The sequence below is a fragment of the Pteropus alecto genome, unplaced genomic scaffold, assembly GCF_000325575.1.
Source record: "Pteropus alecto unplaced genomic scaffold, ASM32557v1 scaffold104, whole genome shotgun sequence".
Lineage (NCBI taxonomy): Eukaryota > Metazoa > Chordata > Mammalia > Chiroptera > Pteropodidae > Pteropus > Pteropus alecto.
The window spans coordinates 3848892-3872309 of NW_006436664.1; the positions used below are offsets into that span (position 1 = coordinate 3848892).

The 23418-nt window shown below is 32.8% G+C and overlaps 1 protein-coding gene across 11 annotated transcripts in view; it reads right to left on the bottom strand.

Moving 5' to 3' along the window:
- MIPOL1 (mirror-image polydactyly 1) overlaps positions 1-23418 on the bottom strand; it is a 260822-nt gene that overhangs the window by 96276 nt on the left and 141128 nt on the right. For all 11 annotated transcript variants that reach the window (XM_025047925.1, XM_006913461.3, XM_025047929.1 and 8 more), the window contains one exon: positions 10243-10337. In XM_025047925.1, the coding sequence (XP_024903693.1) occupies positions 10243-10337 (95 nt within the window). The remainder of the gene's footprint in view (positions 1-10242; positions 10338-23418) is intronic.

The window sequence follows — 23418 nt, forward strand, 5'->3', positions numbered from 1 at the left end:
ACATACAAAGCTTTTATTGCCCATTAGAGATGTGCCAAGCACTGATTCAGGTATAAGATGCAGTGGTAAACAAACAAATTCCTTGTCCCTGCAGAATTTAATTTCTAGAGGACAATCCACGATTATAGTATAGTGTCATATAGGCATGTCTATTAAGAAAAATAAAGGAGGTTAACTAAAATAGAGTGATGCAGTGAAGGAGTAGGCTATAGTGTAGTCAGGGTCATTTAAGCAAAAAGTTGAACAAAGTGAAGGAGCAGACTTGTGTTTTGGGGAGAGGGCATCACTCCAAGCAGAGAAAAAAGAGGTCAAGGCCCTGAGATGGGAACATTCTTAGAATGTTTGAGATAACAAGGGAGCTATAGAGGCTGGAGTGAACCAAGAGTAGAAACATATTAAGAAATGAGGTTAGCAAGGTAGCCAGGGCCAAGGCATATGCTATATGTACTAGTATTCTTTTATACATAAATAAGGTTACGACATACATCTGGGGTCACAAAATAAATGGCTATATGACAGAGGCCCATGATTTTAAATACGTGAAGTACGCAGGATGGGAAATGTGGTGAAATGGAGAGTGCATGCCCCTTTTAGAGTAAGGAGCTTCTACTTAGCTCCAGTTTTTTAGCTTCGACAAATTGAATTGTTAAAATGCACAGGTCTGATGGTTAATTTTATATGTCAAATCATTTAGGACATGGCACCTGTTCAAATACCAGTCTAGATGTTGCCGTAAAGGTATTTTTTAGATATAATTAATATTTACATCAGTAGACTTTGAGAAAAGCAGATTACTATATGCGTGGGCCTCAGCCAATTGATTGGAGGCTTTAAGAGAAAGACTGAGACTCTTCCAAGAAAGAAGGAATTCTGCATCTTGGGACTCATGTTTACAACATTAATTCTTTCCTGGTTCTCCAGCCAGCTGGCTTGCCCTGCAGATTTTGAACTTGTTAGCCCCCACAACTGCATGAGCAAATTCCTTAAAATAAATCTCTTCCCCTGCATAAAACAGTCTATTGCTTCTGCGTCTCTGAAGAACCCTGACTAATACACATGCCATGCCATTATCCTGAGGGACCCACATTGGCAGATATTCATTTTAATTTTGACAGTTTAACTTAATATTTTTAAACTATGTGCTAACCAAACAAAATACCCATCAGAAAGACTCTAATTTATTTCTTTCACCGTAAGAAACAATACTGCAATGAACACAAGATAACGATATTATTTCCTAAATTTTTCTTAATTCTGAATTTCAAGAAAGGTAAAATTCAAACAAATGTTTCTGATAATGGTTTTCAAATGTGAACAATGTTGGCATAGAAAAAATAAACTTTGCTGGCAGATGATACACTTACTTTATTATATGGAGACCTCATTTTGCCCCATACCTCTGCGAATAACTGAGATGATGGACTAGGTCCATGTAAACTCCAATCATTTCATTCAACACTGGGCTCTTATTATATGTACTGCGCAGACTACCATTCTGCTGAAGAACCTTTTAATATGAAGAAACTTTCAATTTAGTGTTAAACTTGATCATTTATTCGTTTGGCAAATATTTACTGAAGCCCTGCTATATAGAGAGAATAGAAGCTTTGACATGAGAATTAAGAGAAATATTCATGCAACTATTACGTACGTAAGCATGCTTTATATATATTATGAGAGAGTTACTGTGAATAACTATGATGGTTTTAGGTAGAATGAGATCACTTCTGATAGAGAAGATCAGAAAAAGATTAATGGAGTAGCTGGTATTTAAATTGTGTTTTGAAGGTTCATTAAGAATCTGATAGGCAAAGACGAGTATTCCAGGAGGAATCAGTGAGGTAGTGTACTGGCACCAGTGACACACATATGAATAAAACCGGAAAGTAAAAAGATAATTGATGAAACATTAAATCAGAAAGAGAGCTGGAAGCAATATGAAGGGTTCATGAATATTTGGTTTGCTTAGAATTTATTTTATAGGTAAGGTGGTATTATTAAATACTGTTGATGGCTGAATGAGGTTCAAAACAATGTCTCAGGAATCTTAAGAGGAGTAAGGAATGGAGACAAGTAGATGAAGTATCAAGAAAGGCCTGGGCATGAAATTACACAAGTCTGGTCTAAGGTAGGAACTTTGAAAAATAAGAAGGCAAAAGTAACAGACATTGCAAGAAAAAAAAACCTAGAAAAATTTGGTCAATGGTTAAATTTGTGAAAAAGACCGTACCAGTGATTACCTATGTAGAAGGGAACTGGCACCCGTGGAACTATAATACTGGTAATTCTTAGAGCCAAGATCAAGGGAAACACTTTACTTTTTACCTAACAACATACAAAATTAAATTTTTTCAAGCTGATAAAAATAATGTTAGTAGACAGCAAACCCCAGGACCTACATTTAGCCAGCCCATTCTAACGCTAGATCTTTTGCTAACCACAATGATTAAATCGCAAAACATTTTATTAAATGCTCTTAAAAGAAAAGGCTGGGTCATTTTATAGAATAATGGAGAATAGTTGAGATCTTTACATATTGAATATTAGTCTTACTCTTGTAACTTACTGTTAGAATAAGGCACAGAAAATAGTGAAATCGAATAATGCAAAAAATGTCCTTCTGGATACAAAGTCATAGAAGATATAAAATATTTGAGTAGATATAGCCTTTTTACTAATTTAACTGTTGTCTTATATCTCAATAAGTAAAACTTTTAAAGTGACTTTATCAATAATACCATGAATATATTTCTTTTGTACAGTGCTTTACAATTTTCATAAACATTCAAATATATCATTTCATTGACTTTTATAATAAGCAGATCAGATATTATCTCTGTTTATAGGTAAAGACATTGACATTCAGAAATTAAGTAACTTATTAAATGTCACAATTATTAAATCTACTTATTAAATCTACAAACTGAGAGGCGAAAGGAAAATATCTTCAATAATTATATTTCAAAACACTGTACACATAAAATATGAAAACTTTGAGGTTTTTGTTTTTAAACATCATTTAAATTCTTTTTTTGCATTTCATAGCCACCAATAAATATATGTTGGTGACTTGAATGGTAAAGATGAAACCAACTGTACATTAGAAAGGCCTTCATAATAGTCATAACTTAATGGTACAAGAACAGTTCTTGATTCTAAATATCACCAAAAAAAAAATTAATCTACCTCATATGAAAGGGTGACAAATTTCACACAATGTCAGAATTAGAAAAAGCCCCTAGTGTCAAAGTTAAAGAACTGAAGCCTAGAAAGCTTGGAGCTTGCCTATGTTCTTTTGTTCTCTTTACTATGGCTTTAGCAGTATGGTACCATAACCCAGCTCCATGGATAGAGGTAAATTCCTACAGTAAATACAGATGTGACAAAATTTTTATGTCATTGGAGAGTCCAATTAGGACAGATGATTAGAACACAGAACTAATGAGGTCAGGATCCAGGATCCAATACTTCCAAATGAGGTATTTGTGTTGAGAAAAATGTTGCTTTATGGTTGGAGTTTGCATGCTATAATCACTGATGACTGTCTTATCAATGTGTATTTCTGACTAAGAGAACTTATGGTTCAATGAAAAACTATTACCACCATAAAATAAACAACCAGATCCTAGTGAAAATAATATTTCTGATTGCTAAGTATATATAAGTCAGAGACACATACTAAATAAAATTTATTAAAAAATGTAGAGAAAAATGAAGAATTTCACTCTTCTTTTGAGTATATTTTACATGGTCTCTATCTTTACGGCTTCTATACTTTGAAATGTATATTATGAACTCAGGAAGTAGGGTTCATGTTTAGTCCAGTTTTCACTATGTCAAACACAAAACTATTCTATTTAATTATTAAAAAATACTAGTATAATCATAGGAAACTTACTATCTTAAAATATGAACCATTCTATTCAATATTTTTGGCCTAAAATGTGAAATTTACTGTGTTGTGAAAGGCATTACAACTTCCGAAAGAGAATCACACATAGTACAATAAAAATTTAAAATATAAACTGCTGTTATAAGTATATTAAATCCTAGTCTATTGGCACAAAACAACAGGATCTAATGCTTATATATACATTTGAATTTACGCTCTTTAAGCAAAAGAAAATATAAGGAAACACTATAAAATCAGCCAACATTGAAACTTAGGCATTCTCTTGATTAGAAAAGAGTTTGTTATTATGCCTCCTGAACTTAGGAATGCAGCACTACAAGTTTACAACAACAGGAAAAAAAAATCATTACTGAATATGAATCCAATGCTTACAAGTTTAAGACTCTTCCCTGATGAAACTGTTTATATTTAGACTAATGAAGCTATTGCAAATGAATTCAGAATCTGCATAGCAACAAGGAGGTACTAATACTTTACTAATAGCACTTCTGCAATAAGTGAAATTTATTTTAAATCTTCATATTGTTATTCTTCTTTTGCTTGCTATCCCTTCTGCTTAATGTGAAAGAGCTGTCAGTTATAATGGCAAGTTTAGTATTCTAGCCCTACCCATGCACCTCACTTGCCCTTTTCCAAGAAGGAAACAAAAGATCAACATTTCCTTTTCTTAGTACTCAGTTTTCTAAAACTCAGAAAAGAGAAATTCAGAAAAATATACTTCCATATTCCTTATTTCCATACAGGGAAATGGAAAGCTTATAATAATAGTAGTGTTTAGCATAACCCAGCAAAAGAAAATATTTTTTGGGGGGAAAAAAAGTTCTAAAGGGTAGAATTAAAGGCAAGGTAAAATGAAAGTCATCAGCATATCTTAGTCTGACACTAAAACTAAACATTTTCCTGTGCTTTGGCTGTTGGTGAGTTGAGAGCTAGATTTATTTCTGATATTTATTCTTTTGCTGTTTCATGGTACGTATGCAAACTGTACACTAACTCGCTCCTGGCTCCATCTTACTGTCCCATTCCTATATTTTTCTTGGCTTATTTTTTTCTTAATTGGTAAATAGCTTCTTTTGGCACCATATATGTGTGCGTGCGTGCGTGCGTGCGTGCGTGTGTGTGTGTGTGTACATTTGTATATTTGTATCGAAGTATAAAACTGATTTGAATAACAAAGTTTATTTTTCCTTAAACTTTGCTAAACAAAATCAATTATGAGTTCTTTATACAGACACACACATACACAATTACAGAATTAGTCTTGGTTTTCTTCACATAAAAATGAAACTTTTCCCTTATCTTTTGTAACATAAGAAACTTTAAAGAAAAACCTGATAGGTATATGAATTAGTTGTTTCATGTACTGATTCATAACTACCAGCTATTCACGTGTGTAAGAAATATTATTTACTTTCATTTAAATCAATTTAAATTAAAATGTGAGCTTCCAGGAAATTTAAGTTTTGTTGTTTTTAGTAATTGCCTCTCCCTTCCTGGAGTTTTATAACCTAGGGATCTTACCCTTATTCCATTTAAAAAAACATTTCGGTACATCCGCACAGAATATTCTCTGTTCCTTTTAAAAAACTGTGGTAAAACAACATAATATAAAACTTACCATTTTAACCATTTTTAAGTGTACAACTCAGTGACATGAAGTACATTCACAACATTGCAGAACCATCACCACTATCCATTTTCAGAACTTTATCACCATTCCAAGCAGAAACTCTATACCCATTAAACAATAACTCCTCAGTCTCTCCTTCCCCCAGCTCTTGGCAACTCCCAATTTTCCCCTTCACCCAGTACCCGGTAATCTCTATTCTACTTTCTGTCTATAAATTTGCCTGTTTTAAGAACCTCATAGAAGTGAAATCATATATTTGTCGTTCCTGTCTGGCTTGTTTCAATCAACATTTTTTTTTTAAATGGTCACCCATGTTATAACATGTATCAGAATTTCATTCCTTTTTGCGGATGAATAATATTCTATTATAGGTCTATAACATATTTTGTTTATTTATTTATTTGTTAATGGACACTTGGGTTGTTTCCACCTTTTGGCTAATATGAACAATCCTATCATGAACATGTACTGGTGTACAAGTATCTGTTTGAGTCCTTGCTTTCAATTATTTTGGGGTGTATACCTAAGTTTGGAATTGCTGGGTCATATGAGAATTCTATGTTTAACTTTTTGAGGAACCACCAAACTGTTTCCCACAGCATGTGCATCATTTTACATTCCCATCAACGACGTAAAAAAGTTCACTGTACATTTATTTTGACAGAAATGTAAATCTCTCTGAAGGATACATCTTTCCTATTTTTCTTGAAAGGACAGCCCACATTTTTCTATGCATCACAGGATGTCCAGGTTTCTTCTTTTGATACATCTAGCTATACATCACTATTTCAACACATAGCTTTTATTTATCTACTGTTAGGTCACTTTCTATTATTACACTGAGTACTGCAACATACGCCAATATTTTCAGAGACAATATCCAAATGGGTATTCAATACTTAAGTTTCACAGATCTTTGACTTCATAGCTAGTGACCTTCACCTCTTAACTTTAACCACCCACTTTTAAGAAAAAGCATTAACATTGTCATTGCTCAGATCGAGTGCTTCACCTCTCAGATCTTAAGTAGCAATATTCCACTTTGTGACTACAATTTCTAATACTTCGAGCTCTTAAATTTTCTTACTCCCTCTACATTTACTCTATAGTATTCTCAAGATTTATGATTTCCTGATTCCTCCTTTTTCTCTCAGTACACATGTCCTTTCTAATGTACCCTTAACCACTCTCCTTGCCACAATTTTAAACCTGTAAATTTATAATCCTGAATCATTTTGATCCTTTCCCTTTCGCATTGCTATACAAGGACAGTTGAAAGTGTTAACTCACATAGCTGTACAAACTAGAACTCATACGAGTTTATGGCGTTCATTCCCAGATGAGACTTCAGGATTGACTTTGTTCTTCCTGTCTTTATTCAGTTCTCTCTCCAACTCCCCTTCAGCAGCTACTCTGTTAGTTCTTTCAAAACATCCTGCCTTCTCACTTCAGAAGCCCACACTGGCCCTTACTTTACAGAAAAAAAAAAAAAAGAAATATTTACATTCATAGCTATTCTCATCTCCTTCACACCTGTCTATAAGTACGAGGTGATGATGTTCCTGTTTAATGCAAACTCTTCTGCAGATTCTATATTCTATCTCAACCTATTTCTTTAGGAATCCTGTTCCATAACAGTTCATTCTATTGGCTATCGGCTCCTTCAAATGAGTCATAAATATGCTCAAGTATCTGCCATTTTTTTTTTAAAAAACAAATTCTAAATCTACCTTCCTTTATTCTCAACTGTCATTAACACCCTTCTTATTCAAGTTTCTTGAAGGACCACTCTATTGTCCAATTGTTATGCTTCTTTACACCTCTAATCAAGTCACAGAAAACTGGCTTCTATATCTAATACTCTATTAAAAATACTGTTGTGGAGGTCATTAATGACTGCCTAATTTCAAACAAAAAGGATACTCTCTGTCCTTATCGTACTTAACCATTTAGCAACATTTGACTTATTTTTTTGAAATCTCCTTCTTTGGCTTCAGTGATATCATAGTTTTTGATATACTTCTACCTACCTCACTGACTTTTGTTGTAAAAAGAAATTTATCTTAACATAGGTTGAGCACTAACAAGCTTAAAAGAACTCTATAAGGTAGGTAGTATAATTCCTATTTCAAGAAAAGGAAATGGTCACAGAAGGCAGGGCTATCTAACTACAAATCCTCATAGCTTTGCCACACTACTAGCAACTTTTTTTTAAAGCAGCAATGAGAAGGGTACTTGTGAAAGATATCTTTGAATCAATAATTGTTAATTCTTTATTTGGAAAAGATCATTTAACTGCGAAATTTGTGTAGATTTAAAAGTCCTTAAAAAGAGCAGTTAAAGCTTTATAATTTTCAAAACCTTTCAAAAATCTTCTGCAACTTAGAAAAGCAAAGGAACGTCATGAATTAGCATCAAGATTTCTTTTTCAAAAAGTAATGTCCATTCATGCAAGGTTATCATATGCCTCTTAGAATTCCTGGACACTGTCACTTAGTTGCCAGAGTAACTGCTGTCCTATCTAACAAGGATGGCAGGAGAAGACTCCATAATATTTCTCCTAACTAGGGGATAAAGCTACTATGTACCACACTGCAACATCTAAAGTCTGGGCACAAATCACACACTATTTGGAAGTTTTAATTAATGGTTTAATATATGCCTCTATTAGTCTACCAAGAAGAGACCCTAATTTAATGCAGCTAACTGAAATGTGCATGCAGAGAAGTGGCCCTCAAACTTGGCTGCACATGGGAATTTTTAGGGAGCTTTAAAACACACTGGTAGCCTAGTGCTACCCCAAGAGACTCTGATGTTATTGGTCTGGTACGGGATGAGGATCAGAGTTTTAGAGGGTCTTCAGGTGATTTTAATGCACAGCTATAGTTGAGAAACCACTGCTGTAAAATATAGAGTTAAAAAAAAAAAGGTGGGTGGATAGGATGTCTTCATGTACGATTAGGGTTCTGCTTACCTACATGGCCACATATAGACACTGATTCTAACTGCAAACAAATGAGTCCCCACAGACAATCATCAACCAAACATACTTGGTGTCATAACTGCATTAGTTTCCTAGGGTTGCTGTAACAAAGTACCACAAACGTGAGGCAAGGGGGAAGGCTTAAAATAACAGAAATTGCAGTTCTGAAAGCTAAAAATCCCAAATCAAGATGTCTGCTGGGCTATGCTTTTTTTTTTTGATGCCTGTACGGGAGAGTTCTCCCATACCTCTTCTAGCTTTTGGTGTTCGCTGCCAATCCTTGGCATTTCTTGGCTTGTAGATGGATCACTCCAGGGACAAGGTTGTCTTCTCCCTGTGTCATTACAGTCTTCCCTCTATGTATATGTCTCTGTGTCCAAATTTCCACTTTATAAGAACATCAGTCATATTGGGTTAGAGTGCCATGCTAATGACTTTGTTTGATTACCTCTGTAAAGGCTGTATTTACAAATAAAGACAAGGTCTTAGGTACTAGGGGTTAGGACTTCAACATATCTTTCTTGAGGGACACAACTCAACCCAGAAAAATAACCAACTATTGTATATGTCAGTAAAAGTGCTTCAAAGCAGGGGTTCTTAATTTGGGGATGGGAAAAAATGCCATCTCTATTTTTCACTAACTCTCATGTAAATACAGCATTTCCTACAATTATGAACATAGGCAACAAACTACAATAGTTTTAGTGATTCTTGAGAGTTTGCACCCATAGAAACCACTGCTATTTTCATGTCACATTTCTGTGTTTACAGTTATCCCCCAAATACCATTGACGGCCATTATTACTTTGAAATCACAGCTGTTAATAGACTTACTGTTAGACCTAGTTATTTAATAATGTATTAATAATGACACATGTATATACTACTATATCATGAGAAAACACTTTGATCATTCTATTTCAGTAAAACTGATTTGACTTATTGCATTTTATGCACTTAACATTATTCTGAAAAGAAGGCCAAATTTTAAAAAATCTTTCAATAACCTATAGCTCCAGTAAGTTATCAAAGAATATATAAGGTATTGTACATAATTCTCAAACCATTCTTTAAAGAACCATGACCTGCTGTGAGAATATGTATTTCATATATAGTCCAATACACAATCTTACCTTTCTCACATACGACGAAACTGAAACAGAAGTATTGCCAAACAGTATTTACCCTTACACTACAGGAGATGCACTCTGACATTTTCTATTCTATTTCTTTTCATTAAAAATGCCAGTGTGACCTACTGAATTAATTTCACAACTACTCTTGTAGCATAAATTAGATAAACCTTAAAAATTCTTTAGTGGCATTCCTTTAGAAACTTCTCATATTATAATAAGTGAAAGGCTGTTATTACTGATATTCGTGTACTATTTTAAAAATACATGTCATCACGTTAGAGGTGGCATTTATATGAGAAAATAGTTCAAGAGTTAACTAGGCTCCATTTAGACAACTGGTTATGAGTTAAGTAAATTTTAAAAATCTCGTGGGAGTCTAAACTTAAACTTTACCAAATGCAGTAAGGAGAAGAGGTAATATAATAAGCATTTATGTCTGAATCATTTTAAAATTACAAAAATGTTTTAAGTGCATAATGCTTAATTTCATTGAGGTATTTCCTCACTCACCACTGTAAAATTGGGTAGAAGCATTTTCCAAACCAACATTTATTTATGGTCAGGCTAAAAAGAATTTTACCTGTAGTAAACTCGAAGTGTCTGAATTTCTTCTTCCAGTTTTTTGTACTGTTGAACAGCTGTTTCTCTGGCTTGTTGCATAGCTAACAACTTTGCCTGCAAGTAATCAATATTTTAAGAAATTTAATATTAGCTTGATATGTTAAAGTATACTACTATAGTATGAATAAGAGTCTTAAATTTCTGGTAGTTTTAAATCTATCAGTATTTTTAGTGTTTCATAATTTCCCACAAAATAATCCAATTACATTAATAACAGAAATACTAAAGACATGAACATATTAAACTTACCAACTCTGTTCATTACTAAACCTCAACCTTATTCATCTGTATCATCAGATATATGCCCTTCTGCAATGTTTAACTTTATACACAGAATTCAGAATGTGGAACACGGGTTCAGAGCAATATCTAGAGTAGAGATAAGCACCCTGGGTGTTTCAGATACAAATTTAATGTGGCTCCACTGCCTGACCACACTAGATTTTCTTTTAACTTTATTAATAGTAAAACTCAGAAAATTCTAAATATGTCGTTAAGCCATCTTTGATATTTAATGTGAAAAAAATAACAAGACTGATTCTTACAGATATGATTTAACCTTTTCAATTCCTTTTCTGTAGGAAAAATCTCTAAAGGGAAAATGGCAGCAATTGTGGATGTTAAAGATAATTTATTCAAGAAATGCTATTGCTCCTCTCTGCCTATAATATTCATAAAGAGTCTGCAATCAGGTTTTCGATAGGGTTCCAACTAGTAATTTTAAAAGAACTGCCACCTTAACTATTATTCACACTGGATTTCAGGCATGGCCAAAATGTTTTCCACATAGCTTTTAAAATATGGTACTGGTAAATCAGGGTTCAGTTTTGTTTATTCAAAGTTAAATTTGCATGAAAAAGTAGTCTTTCACTTTAAAATGGTGTTTGATAGGTAACAGCAAAATGTTATCACACACCTCGAACTATACTAACAGCAATGGAGGCAATAATTTATTAATTTTGCTGAACTCATGATTTTACTGCAATTATTTTCTTGAGTAAGAATGAAGCTGTAAGACAACTTGTTAAATACTGACCATAGGAAAATTAGTGCAATGTAAGTGATTAGACAATTTCACTTTTTTCATAATGAAGAATATAAAACTTGCAGCAGTTTGGATTTTGATGTATAGGTAGGCATTAAATTAATTAACTTGTTCTCTAACTGGACTAGCAAATTCTAACAAAGAGTTACTTTAAAATTAAATTTATGATGTTTGCTTGTTTAACATGCCAAATTCTAGAAGTCTAGATAAAACAATTCTCAAAAATTATTAAAAAGCATTTAAAATAAAAATAGGTGGCTGGTTATTAACAACTTTGCCAATTTGCAGTATACTATAAAATGTGACTGAAATGGTAACTTGGAAGACACAGATGCGCACTGTGACTAGTGGCAAGTTAAAAAGAATTACACAAAAAAAGTGTATTTCACGTTCAACTTATAAACTGTCAGGCATCCTGCAGCATGTATTTAAGGAAATCAGATATTGGACAGGTAATAGAGAATTTGCTAAATAAATATGTTACCTTAATTGATTATTTTGAAGCTTTTTTTTTTTTTTTACCTAGTACTTCTGAGGGGCGGGGGGTGGGGTGCGGGGGGAACAAACCAAAAAATAAACCCAACAATGTTCTAACAGGAAAATGCCATAATGAAAATCCGGCCTACAAAATTTCTGCAATGAAAATGACATCATAAAAACTTTAAATTCCTGTGCTTTGGGTAATAGTGAACATTTCACTTCTCTTCTCACATTTAGTTGGGTATGAAGATCTGGTGTTGCTTTATAGCAATTCGCTTAATTTCTTGATTCCAATTATCTATCTAATCTTCTATCTAGGCCCTGGTGACTATGTTCAAAGGTATTATAAACTTTCTGGCTTTACAACCTCCTTCCTCTACTTTATCAGATATGTTCTTATCTGGCAAGCACATCTCTTTGGGGGAAATATCCTACCTTATAGCACAGTGATCCTGTTCAGTTCTGGGGGCTAGGATGAACTCAGGTATACAAAAGTTCAAACAGAGTACTCTATCGTACTAGCCTCAGAAGAAAACTGAATCCCGATGACATCATTTGTACCCCTGGATCCTCAGATGCCAGAAAGATAAAGATCTATTTCTTGGACTTCCTGGGTACATTAATCCATTTTTATTCCTTTTGGTTTAGGCTTGTTTGAATTGGATATATATTATATGTAATGTAAGAAAACGTAACTAATTTAAATATGCTATTTACTTCTATTGCATGTCCTTCATTATTAATAGCATGTAAATTCATCATGTTACAAGTCAAAAATATGTCATATCACAAACATTAAGGAAATTAGCAAACAAAATATTTTTCCTGTTTTTCTGCCATGATAGTTCCCATATTTTTGGCAATTACTTTTATAAAAACTACATGGAATCATTTGTCTACACTCACATAAAAAAATACATGCATTTAAAAAATGACAAAATTCAGAGTGTAAGAAATATACAATTTAAAGTAAATCTTTCTGCCAACTCCAACTCTCAGTGCTACAACTTTCCTCTCCTGAGATTATCGGTTAACTGTTTGCTGTATATCCTTCCAGATATAGTCTACACATATGTATATTTGCAACTAAATACATGTATTTACAATATTGATGGCACTCTTTATACAGTTATAAACCTTCTTTTATACTGAAAAATATTTTGTGCTCTATTGCTTCCTTAAAAGAAAAGATACATAGCCCAACCCATGTATCACAGAGTAGTCACATTCCCTCCCTTCCATCCCTAACGTGAAACACTTCCATGATTTGGGGTTCATCGATTTCAAGATTATTTTACACTTTCACTATATAGTTATGCACTTATAGATAATAATTCATATTTTATAGGTTGTTAACACTATATAAATAATATTTTACATATTTCACAGATAATTGCTTTTTTGGTCAGTATTATCCTTCTGACTTATTCTTATTGACACATGTATCCATTCTGATAACACCTATGTTCATACAAAATGTTCCCCTGTGCACCACTACAGTCAATGCCCTTATGTTACGCACAGCCCTTGTCAACTGCTTATGTGATTTTTATCCTTATAGTTTTACCTTTTCTAGAATGCCATGTTAACAGAATCATGTAGTAGGCAGCCTTTTGAATTTGGCTTCTTTCACATAAGTTAATGCTTTTGAGATGCATTCAACTTATTACATGTATCAGTTCATTCCTTTATATCACTGAGTAGTATTCCACTGTATGGCTATACCACATTCTGCATATCCATCCACCAGCTGATGGACATTTGAGTTGTTTCCAGTTTTTGGCAATTATTAATAAAGCTGATTAAACATCTGCATATAGGTCATTTTGTGGAGTTATATCTTAAATTCTCTTAAGTAAATGCCAAAGAGTGCAATTACTGGGTCCTATGGAAAGTGTGTGTGTTTATATACTTTATAATATGTAAATATATATGTATATATAAATTCATTTTATATATAAATTTGTTTTATATATAAACATATATTTATACACATATACTTTATAGTTATATATATTATAAACAAACTGCCAAACTTGCTGTCTAAATTTATATAACTTTAAAGCATCTATGCTTAACTACTAGCAGTGCCACTTGTTGAATGCCTACTATAGGTTGGGCATTGTACCAAGTGCTTGAAATACATTACTATAGTCTATCCTCACAACCAAACTGAGATAATTCCTATTATCCCTATTTTAGAGGTGATAAAATGAGGTTCATGGACATTCAGCAACTTGTAAATATAACAGAACTAGTGACTAATAGAACTCAAATATAAATTCAGTCCTGTTTGGTCCAAAATACATATTTACCCCTTATACCACACTATATAACATTCTGGGATATTAATACATACACACACACACACACACACACACACACACGTATACACACACATACAAAAACATATATATGGGTATATATGTTAAAATCTATATTCTCAAGAAAATGACAAAAATATTCAGTAATTTAAAAAACACTACAAATGTGTGGGTTCATGAATGTCACAGTCACACTTTCAAGGGAAAGGACAGAGTTGTACTAGACACTCTTGAGCATGCCACCTTTTATCTATTTACTTATTATTTATATTGATATAATTGACATACAATATTGTATTAGTGTTCGGTACACCATATTGATTCAACATTTATATACATTATGAAATGACTACCACAATAAGTCTAGTTACCATCTGTCACCAAAGTTAGTAAAATATACTGTCTATATTCTATGTGCTGTACATTACATCTCTATGACTTATTTATCTTATAACTAGAAGTTTGTAACTCTTGACCCCCTTCAACAATTTTGCCTATCCTCTGATCACACCCCTTCTGGCAAGCATCAGTCTGTTCTCTGTCTATAAGTCTGGTTTTGCCTGTTCATTTTTTTTTTTTTGAGATTCCATATGTAATTGAAATCATATAGTATTTAACTTTCTCTTTCTTATTTCACTCAGCATAATGCACTCAAGGGCATCCATGATGTTGCAAATGGCAAGATTTCATTCCTTTCTATGGTTTAATATGTACACATGTATATACTGTGTATATATAATATATGGCTACATGAAATAATTCTGCAATGAACATAGAGGAACATATTTCTTTTCAAATTAGTGTTTGCATTTTCTTTGGATTTACACCTAGAAATGAAATTCATGGATCTGGTAGTTATTGTTTGTGTATCAATTATAGGTATTTGATTTGTGGTTACCATGAGGTTCATATATAACTGATAAAATATATACACATATATGTCTATTTTAAGTTGACAGTCACTTAAGTTCAACCTCATTCTAAAAGAACTACATTTTTATCTCACCCCTCATGTTTTATGTTTTGATGTCAAATTTTACACCTTTATATTTTGTGTATCTTTTAACTAATTACTGTAGTTATAGTTACTACGATTTTGCTACTTTTATATTTTAACCTTCATACTAGATTTGTATATGGTTGGTACACTACCTTTTCTATATAATTGCCTTTTGTTCATAGAATTCTTTCATATATTTCCTTATTTCTAGTTACTTTTTTTTTTCTCCCCCTTAATGAAGGCCCTTTAACATTTCTTGTACGGGCAGTTTAGTGGTGATGAACTCCTTTAGCTTTTGCTTACCTGGAAAACTCTCTCTCTTTCAACTCTGAATGATAACCTAGCTGGATAGAGTATTCTTAGCTGAAGGTTTTTCTCCTTTCAACACTCTGACTATATCATACCACTCCCTTCTGGCTTGCAAAGTTTCTGCTGAAAAAATTAAATAATAGTCTTATGAGCTTTCACTTGTACATAACTAGTTGTTTTCTCTTCCTGCTTTTAAGATACTCTTTATTTCACTTTTGATATTTAAATTACAATGTGTTTTGGTGTGGAACTCTTTGGGCTCTTTTTTGTTTGAAACTCTGTGCTTCCAGGACCTGGATATGTTTCCTTTTCCAGGTTAGGTAAATTTTGTCATTATTTCTTCAAGTAAGTTTCTGTCCTTTTTCTCTCTCTTCCCTCTGGAATCCCTATAATGCAAATATCTACATGCTTTTTATGTGTATGGTCTTTTTGTCCTTTGTTGTGGAACAGGTGTGCAACTAGTTCTCAAGTTCTTTTCAGAAGGAACAGTTCCATATGTAGTTGTATGTCTGTGGGAGGAGGTGGGTTCAGGATCTTTCTTATGCCAGGATCTTGAACCGCCGCCCCATGCCACCTTTTTATATATATCACTCAAGCCTTTCCACATATAATTGCACTTTTTGTTCTTCATTCTAACTCCTCCAAAACTTCACCTCAGTCTTCCACCTTCTACCCAAATCCTGCCCAATGTAAAAATGCGAGACGTGTTGCTGTGCTTCTGTTAATCATTCACAACATTTACATTCTGCTTTGATCCATACAATGTTATTGGCATAAAGGAATCTTGCAACTGGGAGTTGTGTGTATTTAGTCTTAGTAATGGGAACAAATGGGACCCATGACCATACTGAACCTCAGTTGAATCTTCTACATCTCCAAGTCATATTCAAACTGTGTTGCTGGTTCACCTCTCCTTAATAGTAGTAAGAATATAAACTTCCTGCTGCTTATGCCACCCAAATTTGCCTATATCACTTAACTAAAGACATGTTCTCCAAAATCCAACAATTTTACTATTGTAACAAAAAATATTCCTAAGCATATATAATAATAAAACTTTTAATGCTCTCTAAACAAACCTTATAAACTTATTACCAAATTCCATTGAATCTAAGATGCTATTGATTTTAAAACACACGATAATTTTATGCGGAAAAATCATGCCAATTATACTTCTATCGTCTACTATAACAAGCATACAGCAATGTTAAAATGTGACATGATATTAACCTAATATATTTCCCTCTTCCAAAACAATAAAATTCCCTTCTGAGCAATACCAAAATATTTCTACCAGTCGATAGCATGTGTTTTAAAATTTTTCTCATCTCCTCACCCCACTCACACAAAAGCCCCACCTTGTCCTTTTCTTTTTGCTTTAGTATTCTCTCCTAAATAAAGAGAACAACATTCCTGACTCTTTCCTTTGTTTTTTATATAGGGAAAAATTTAAGTTCCAATTGCAATCTCTAATGGAGTATCCTCCAATCTTACGTGTCCTCCAGCTACCTTTCATACTTGCTTCCCAACATGGAAAAGGTGTTGCTTTAAACACCAAGAAGGAGCAGCTGAACTAATTCCAGATGAAATAATGGAATCAAAGCATCATTCAATAACAGTTATTGGTAATAATAAAAGTTTAGTATAATCAGTGTATGTTTTACATCTTCTGTATCCTTTTAGCATACCTTAAAATTTTTTCTTATAACATTATCTTTTTTTCTTTCTAGTTTCATTGAGATATAATTGACATATAACATTGTGTTAGTTTTAGTTGTATAACATAATGATACGATATATGTATATATTGCAAAATGATTACCACAATAAGTTTAGTTAACATCCATTACCTCACACAAATACAATTTTTTTTTTATTGTGACGTTAAGATTTGCTCTCCTGGAAAATTTCAAATATATGATAAAATACTGTTAACTTTAGTTACCATGCTATATATCTCATCTCTAGAACTTACTTACCATAAGTGATTGAAAAAAAGTTGGTTAATTAATATTAGGCTAGTCATATAATTAAATGTCTCATCATTCTTAAACTATATCTATCGAGAGCAGTGCCATCTAAATAGGACAACCATTTGTACTGCCACTGTATTAGAAATGGACTACATTGTTTCCTTAGAATGCTATCTAGTAATTTAGAATGAGAGACAAAGAAAAGACTATACTATTCACATCACTGAACACTATTTGCTATGAATATTGTGGAGAAATTACTTTTATCTTACTTTAAAATCTTGTTATGTTTGGTTTGAATGTGTTTTTAATAGGAATAGTCTGAAATAGTTAAACCTTCCTTTGGTAACTCCAAGACCATTAATGGAAATCTGTTTTTATCAGAGAACAGAGGCATTTGATCTTCTGTGTGATATCTGCTAAATAAAGAAACATACAGTACAAATTAAATCACAGAACCAAATAATTTTAGACCTGAAAGAGACCTTAAAGGTAAGAGCCCCTTCCTTTTACAGGTGAGAAAATTGCTGCTAGTACAACATGTTTAGGCAAACATTTGGAAACTGTCCAAGGTTTGAAGGAAAGTTGGAAGTAGAATACAAGTATCCAGAAGACATTGTTTATTCTACTATACAAGAACACATTTCAATATGGTATAATTTAATAGATATGTTAGTTGTTTTAACAGAGTTGTTTTACAGAGTACCCATATGTAGACTGTGTTACATTATTAAACACTTTTCTAACACATCTAATTAGGTATTTTCAAATAGGTTTAATTAGACAATTGCTTAAACAGTATGACTATTTGCATTCCTAGTATGACTTTTTAACCTCAGAAGCAGGTTAAGAACCAAGTAAAGAAGTATAACTATTTTACAAAAGGTATCTTAAAAAATTAAAAGCTAGTGTCAGAAGAAAAATGACCATATTTCAATTATATCTCACCTTCACAGAAATACGTGAGTTGCTCACCACAGTATATTACCAAAGTGTATTATATTGCTCTTTAAAGGCAATTTCTTAGAGGTTACATTTTGTCCTCATCCCATGCCTCCCAGACCAGGGATGAACAGACTCTTGAGTCAAAAGCAGTCACATATGCACTGTCTAGTGATCTAGAGCTTGATATGAGAGAGAGAAGAAAACAGTTTCTAATAAAAGTAGAAATCAAAACATTCATAGGCAGAAAATTATTCCTGGGCAGTGAGGAGAATCCAAGAAACAGAGAAAAGGAGAGCAGTAGACATAAGTATGCCATAAAGAGTGTAGCAGTGTGATTAAAAGCAAACTTGGTCTGGCTACCAGAAATTAGCTATTAACTCTGTAGAACTTAGGGCCTTTAAACCTCAAATCTCTCATTGGTAAGACGAGGGTAATATCCATCTCATACGATTATTATGCAATGATAAAATGAGATAACTTGTGATAGAGCTATATCAAAGTGAACAAATATATAAGCTGTATAATGGACACGACTGAATGTTTAATGTGAAGTTATTGTGGAAACAACTGTTTTCAATAAAGAAAAGCACTGTACCAAGTAACAGGTGAATAAGGTAGAAGGGATTGGGCTTAAAGTACAACAAGTTCAAGCCACACAGTAGTCTAGAGCAGGGTCCTGAAGGTACAGATATTAAATATTTCCTATACTGTCTCTGTTGCAACTATTATTAGTGTGAAAATAGCCACAGATAATATGTAAATGAATAGGCATGGCTATGCTCCAATAAAACTTTATTTACAAAAACAGGCAGCTGGTTCAGAGGCCATAGTTTGCAGACTATGAATCTAGAATGTCAGAGACTAAAGGTTTGCATAGAGCCCAGAATATTTGTTGGTCTTTATAAGTTTTGTTTAGTTGTTGTCAGGTGCCTAAAAAAGTGAAAAATGGAAATGCTAACCACATTTTCGATACACCTGTTTGTATAAAATAAACACGTTTCCAGAGGCAATTAAAAATATGTAAAATTCACACTGTTCTACAACAGTTTCTTCAGGGTACGTAATAACAGGAAGGAAAAAGGCTTAATTATGCTTATATGGTATCCAAGTGCCTGCATGGTAGCAGTGCACTGTGAAAGGAAACCATCTTGCCAGGGAAGCATGATCTCACTTATTACATACAAAGCAAAACTAACAAAATAAAAACAAAATACTGTAGCTTTAAATTGTTAATTTAGTTTTAATCTGATGTTAATATAGTTTCAACATCACTTTTTTATTAGTATTTGACATAGCTTTTATATATCCTTTTAATGCCATCTTTTTTTACATGTCTAGATTTAGATATAATTATGATAAATAGTGTGTTATTTTTTCCAGTCTAAAAATCTCTGTCTATTAACTGGGACATTTGACCCTCTTATATTTAATGTAATTACCAATAAATTTTGGCTTAAATATCTAACCTTATTATATGTTTTCTGTTTGTTCCAACAGTTCTACTACTTTTTTCTTTTTAAATCACCTGTTATTGCTATCTTTTGGATTGATTCTATTATTGTCATCCCATTTTTCCCTCTTTAATTCTGAATGTTACTCATTCCTTTATATTCTTTTAATGGTTATCCCAGAAATTTCAAGATATAAGACTGAATTATCAAAAATCTAACATTAATTAATATTCCTAGACAATGAGAAGACCTTAAAACTTTATTTAATCCTATTTACTTGGTACTTTATTTCAAATGTATTCTTGTTCATTTTGGTTTAAGCCTCAAAGATCATTATTAATATTATTATGTTGAGACAATATATATGTATATTTGTCACTTTTGTTTTTTGCATCATTACTTCTAGCTGAAAGGTTCCTTGTAGAATCATTTTCCTTTTGTTTAAATAACAGCTCTTAAAAGTTTCTTTACTACAAAGCTGAAAATGACTAACTCAATTTTTAGTTGTCTGAAAACATCTTTATTTCATATTCATTCTTAGAGGACATCATGCTAGGTATTTAATTCTAAATTGCCAGTTATTTCCTTTCAGCGCATTGAAAGCATTAGAATAGTGTTCTGAATTCCATAGCTCTATTGAGAAGACATCTCTAAGCCTAGCTGTTGCTCATTCAGAAGCAATCCTTTTCCTTTGGCTGGCTACTTATTATCTCTTTGATGTTAGAATTCTTCTGTTTCATTATGATTATTATGATCTGATTAGGTGCGTATTTCTTTTTTATCTTGGCAATGGATCTCTTTCAACAGTTTTAGAAAAACCTCAGTCATTTTCTGTTCTAATAATGTTTTTTCTGGGTTGTCTATATTCTCTCCTTTTAGGAGCCCAATTAAATGTCTGTTACACTATCTTACTCTAAAATCTCCTTTGTTTCATCTATCGGTATTATATTTTGGGTAAATTTTTAGATATATTCCAATTCATATATCTTCTAGCTCATTCTTTCTTTCTTTAGTTGAGTATAATCTGATGATTAATTTCTCCTAGAGTGTTTTATTACAAACATTTTTGTCTTTTTAAAAATTTTTCTTTAACTCAGTGATTCTTTTTCAGATTTGCCTGGTGTATCCTAGAAAACATTTGTGGTTTACTTATGATTGTGATTCATATTCTATTTATTTACATATTCACTGAAACATTTCATAATATCTGTTCTATATTCTTTGGATAACTTTATTGTTTGGTATGTGTGTGTTCTTCTATTGTTATGTCTGTTGACTTTCATACATATTCACGATGGTTTTCTTCCTTATGTGCTCAATTGCTCTTTGATTGTAAATTCATATTTTTCTGATAATCATCTATGGGAATCCTGTTGGACTAAATTGGAGATGCCTTCCATGAAAGAAGGTTTGTGTCTGTCTCATCAGGGAACCAGGGGAAACAGTTCCTAGATAAAGTTCAAGAAGCCTCGATTAATAATGATGGCATTTCTGGCTCTGCTACCTAGCCTTGCTACTGGTTCAAGGATTGGGATCCTAATTGAAGATCAAAGTACTTCTACAGACATTCTCCCTTGGTGCAGCTTTGGACCATCTGTGTTTGCTTACTATTGGATAAGGGGTTATCTCTAATAGTAAATTCTTTGGAAATTTCCTCTACTTTTTTCTGAGTCTAGCAATGCACGAAATTTACATTTTGTCCAGGACCTGGCAGGTTATCAGCAGAAGGGTCCCTACAATGATTTCCTTGCCACACTGTAGGAAGAAGAAGTCTATGCTAAAATTTAACAGATTATCCCATCAAAAATAGATCAAAGTGATTTTATAATATAATGTTTAAAATTTTTACATTTGGTACATTAATTTGGCTTATCTTAATAATTTCCTTAAATTGCTTTTAAAGAGAAAGTTTCAGATTGTCTTCTGCATGCCCTTCTCTGATACAATTCACTGTGGAGCTAACTAATCTAAAATCCAAATATATGAAAAGCAAGTATATCTTGGATACAGTCACCCTAAAAATATTTTTCTCCTTTAACACTGTTTTATGGAAGTACTGGAGATATAAAGATTGGCCACATAAGAATTTTGATTAATTGTTAAGAGCATCATGGGATAAATTTCCAGCTCTGCATTAACTTGTGTGACATTAGTGTTTTGTGTTTTTTTTTTTTTTTTGCTTCCTGCCTTAAAAGAACAATCTCTCTTGTTCTACGCTAAACACAATATAAATTAAGAATTAAAATTATTTAAAATAGTTTAATGGTCAGGATCAAAACACCAGCTAGCACAGTTAAGTGATAAACTGTGTCCTAAGCTTGTCATGTCTGATCTCCAATAACTGCCACACATTCTAATTTAACATATAGTTAGAAGTTTTCATAGTCTCACTTTTTTTAAAAGGAGAAAATGTGTGTATAGACATATATATGTTAATTGTATAATTGATAAAATGTTGAAAAGTAAAAATTGAAACATTTCCCATAACTGTCTTTAAAAATGTGAACCGTTAGGGGGAAAAAAAAAATCCACGGGCAGGAGAATCACTTGTGAGGAAATGACCTACTTAGATCCTCTCAGTTTTTAAAGTTATAAATAAAAGTTAGTGTGAGAACCAGAATCAGAGTCTGAACCCAGAACTCTTGACTACAAGTTCAGTAAATAATCCTGAGTCTGTGCATTAGCTACTTTGCCAACTTCTTCTCCAAAGTTAAACATGCCATTATATCCTACTGTGATGACTTCAGGGGTGATACTGTTTATTCCCATTTTAGCTCTTTTTCCATTCACTGTCATTTACTTTAAATCTTTGTATTTTTTATTTTTGTGATATCATAAAATATTTGTATGATATCACTTACTTTTTAAGTCACATGTGATTTAACATATCTGTTTTGAGCCATTTCTTTGACCATTAATTCAGACTGTGGAGGCTTTATCTTTTCCATTGAATAAACCCTATTCTCAGAAGATATTACCATGACATTAAGTTTGTTTCTAGTTAGATCCAGTTAGATGTCTGGCCTCCAAGACTTCTCCACTATACCTCTGAAAGTCATTCATACTGATACGTATAAAACCACTGACCACTTCACTGGCTTCACTAATAACCTATCTGTTATTTAATGCAATTTGCCTTTTTTAACATGTAGAAAACGGTTAATCATGTAGTATTTATAGTCCTCAGAGAATACCTATGAAATTATAGAATTTCTGTCCACCATACCACTTGTTCGTGAGGTGATTTCCCCAGGAAAAAAAAAATTATATGCAAGAAAACACTTAAAGCATCAGCTGGAATGTGAGTTCCCCAAAAGAGTCCATTCTCCTTTCTCATGGCATGATACATTCCTTTCACTAAGCTTGCTTTCTCTGGTACTACCTAAGAACATGAGCACACAGAGAAAATTAAATTCTTATTCAAAGTGAAGAAGCAAACATTTCCCAAAATGACAATATTCCCTTCCTTTACACTTGCATCGTAAGCATTTCTCTGCATGCCAGTGCCCTTCTATTTAGTTGAATTTTAGTCAGCAGTATTTTGTTTATTTGTTCAGGATCGTGTATGTTTTTTCACTACATCTATAATACACTTCATCACCTGAACA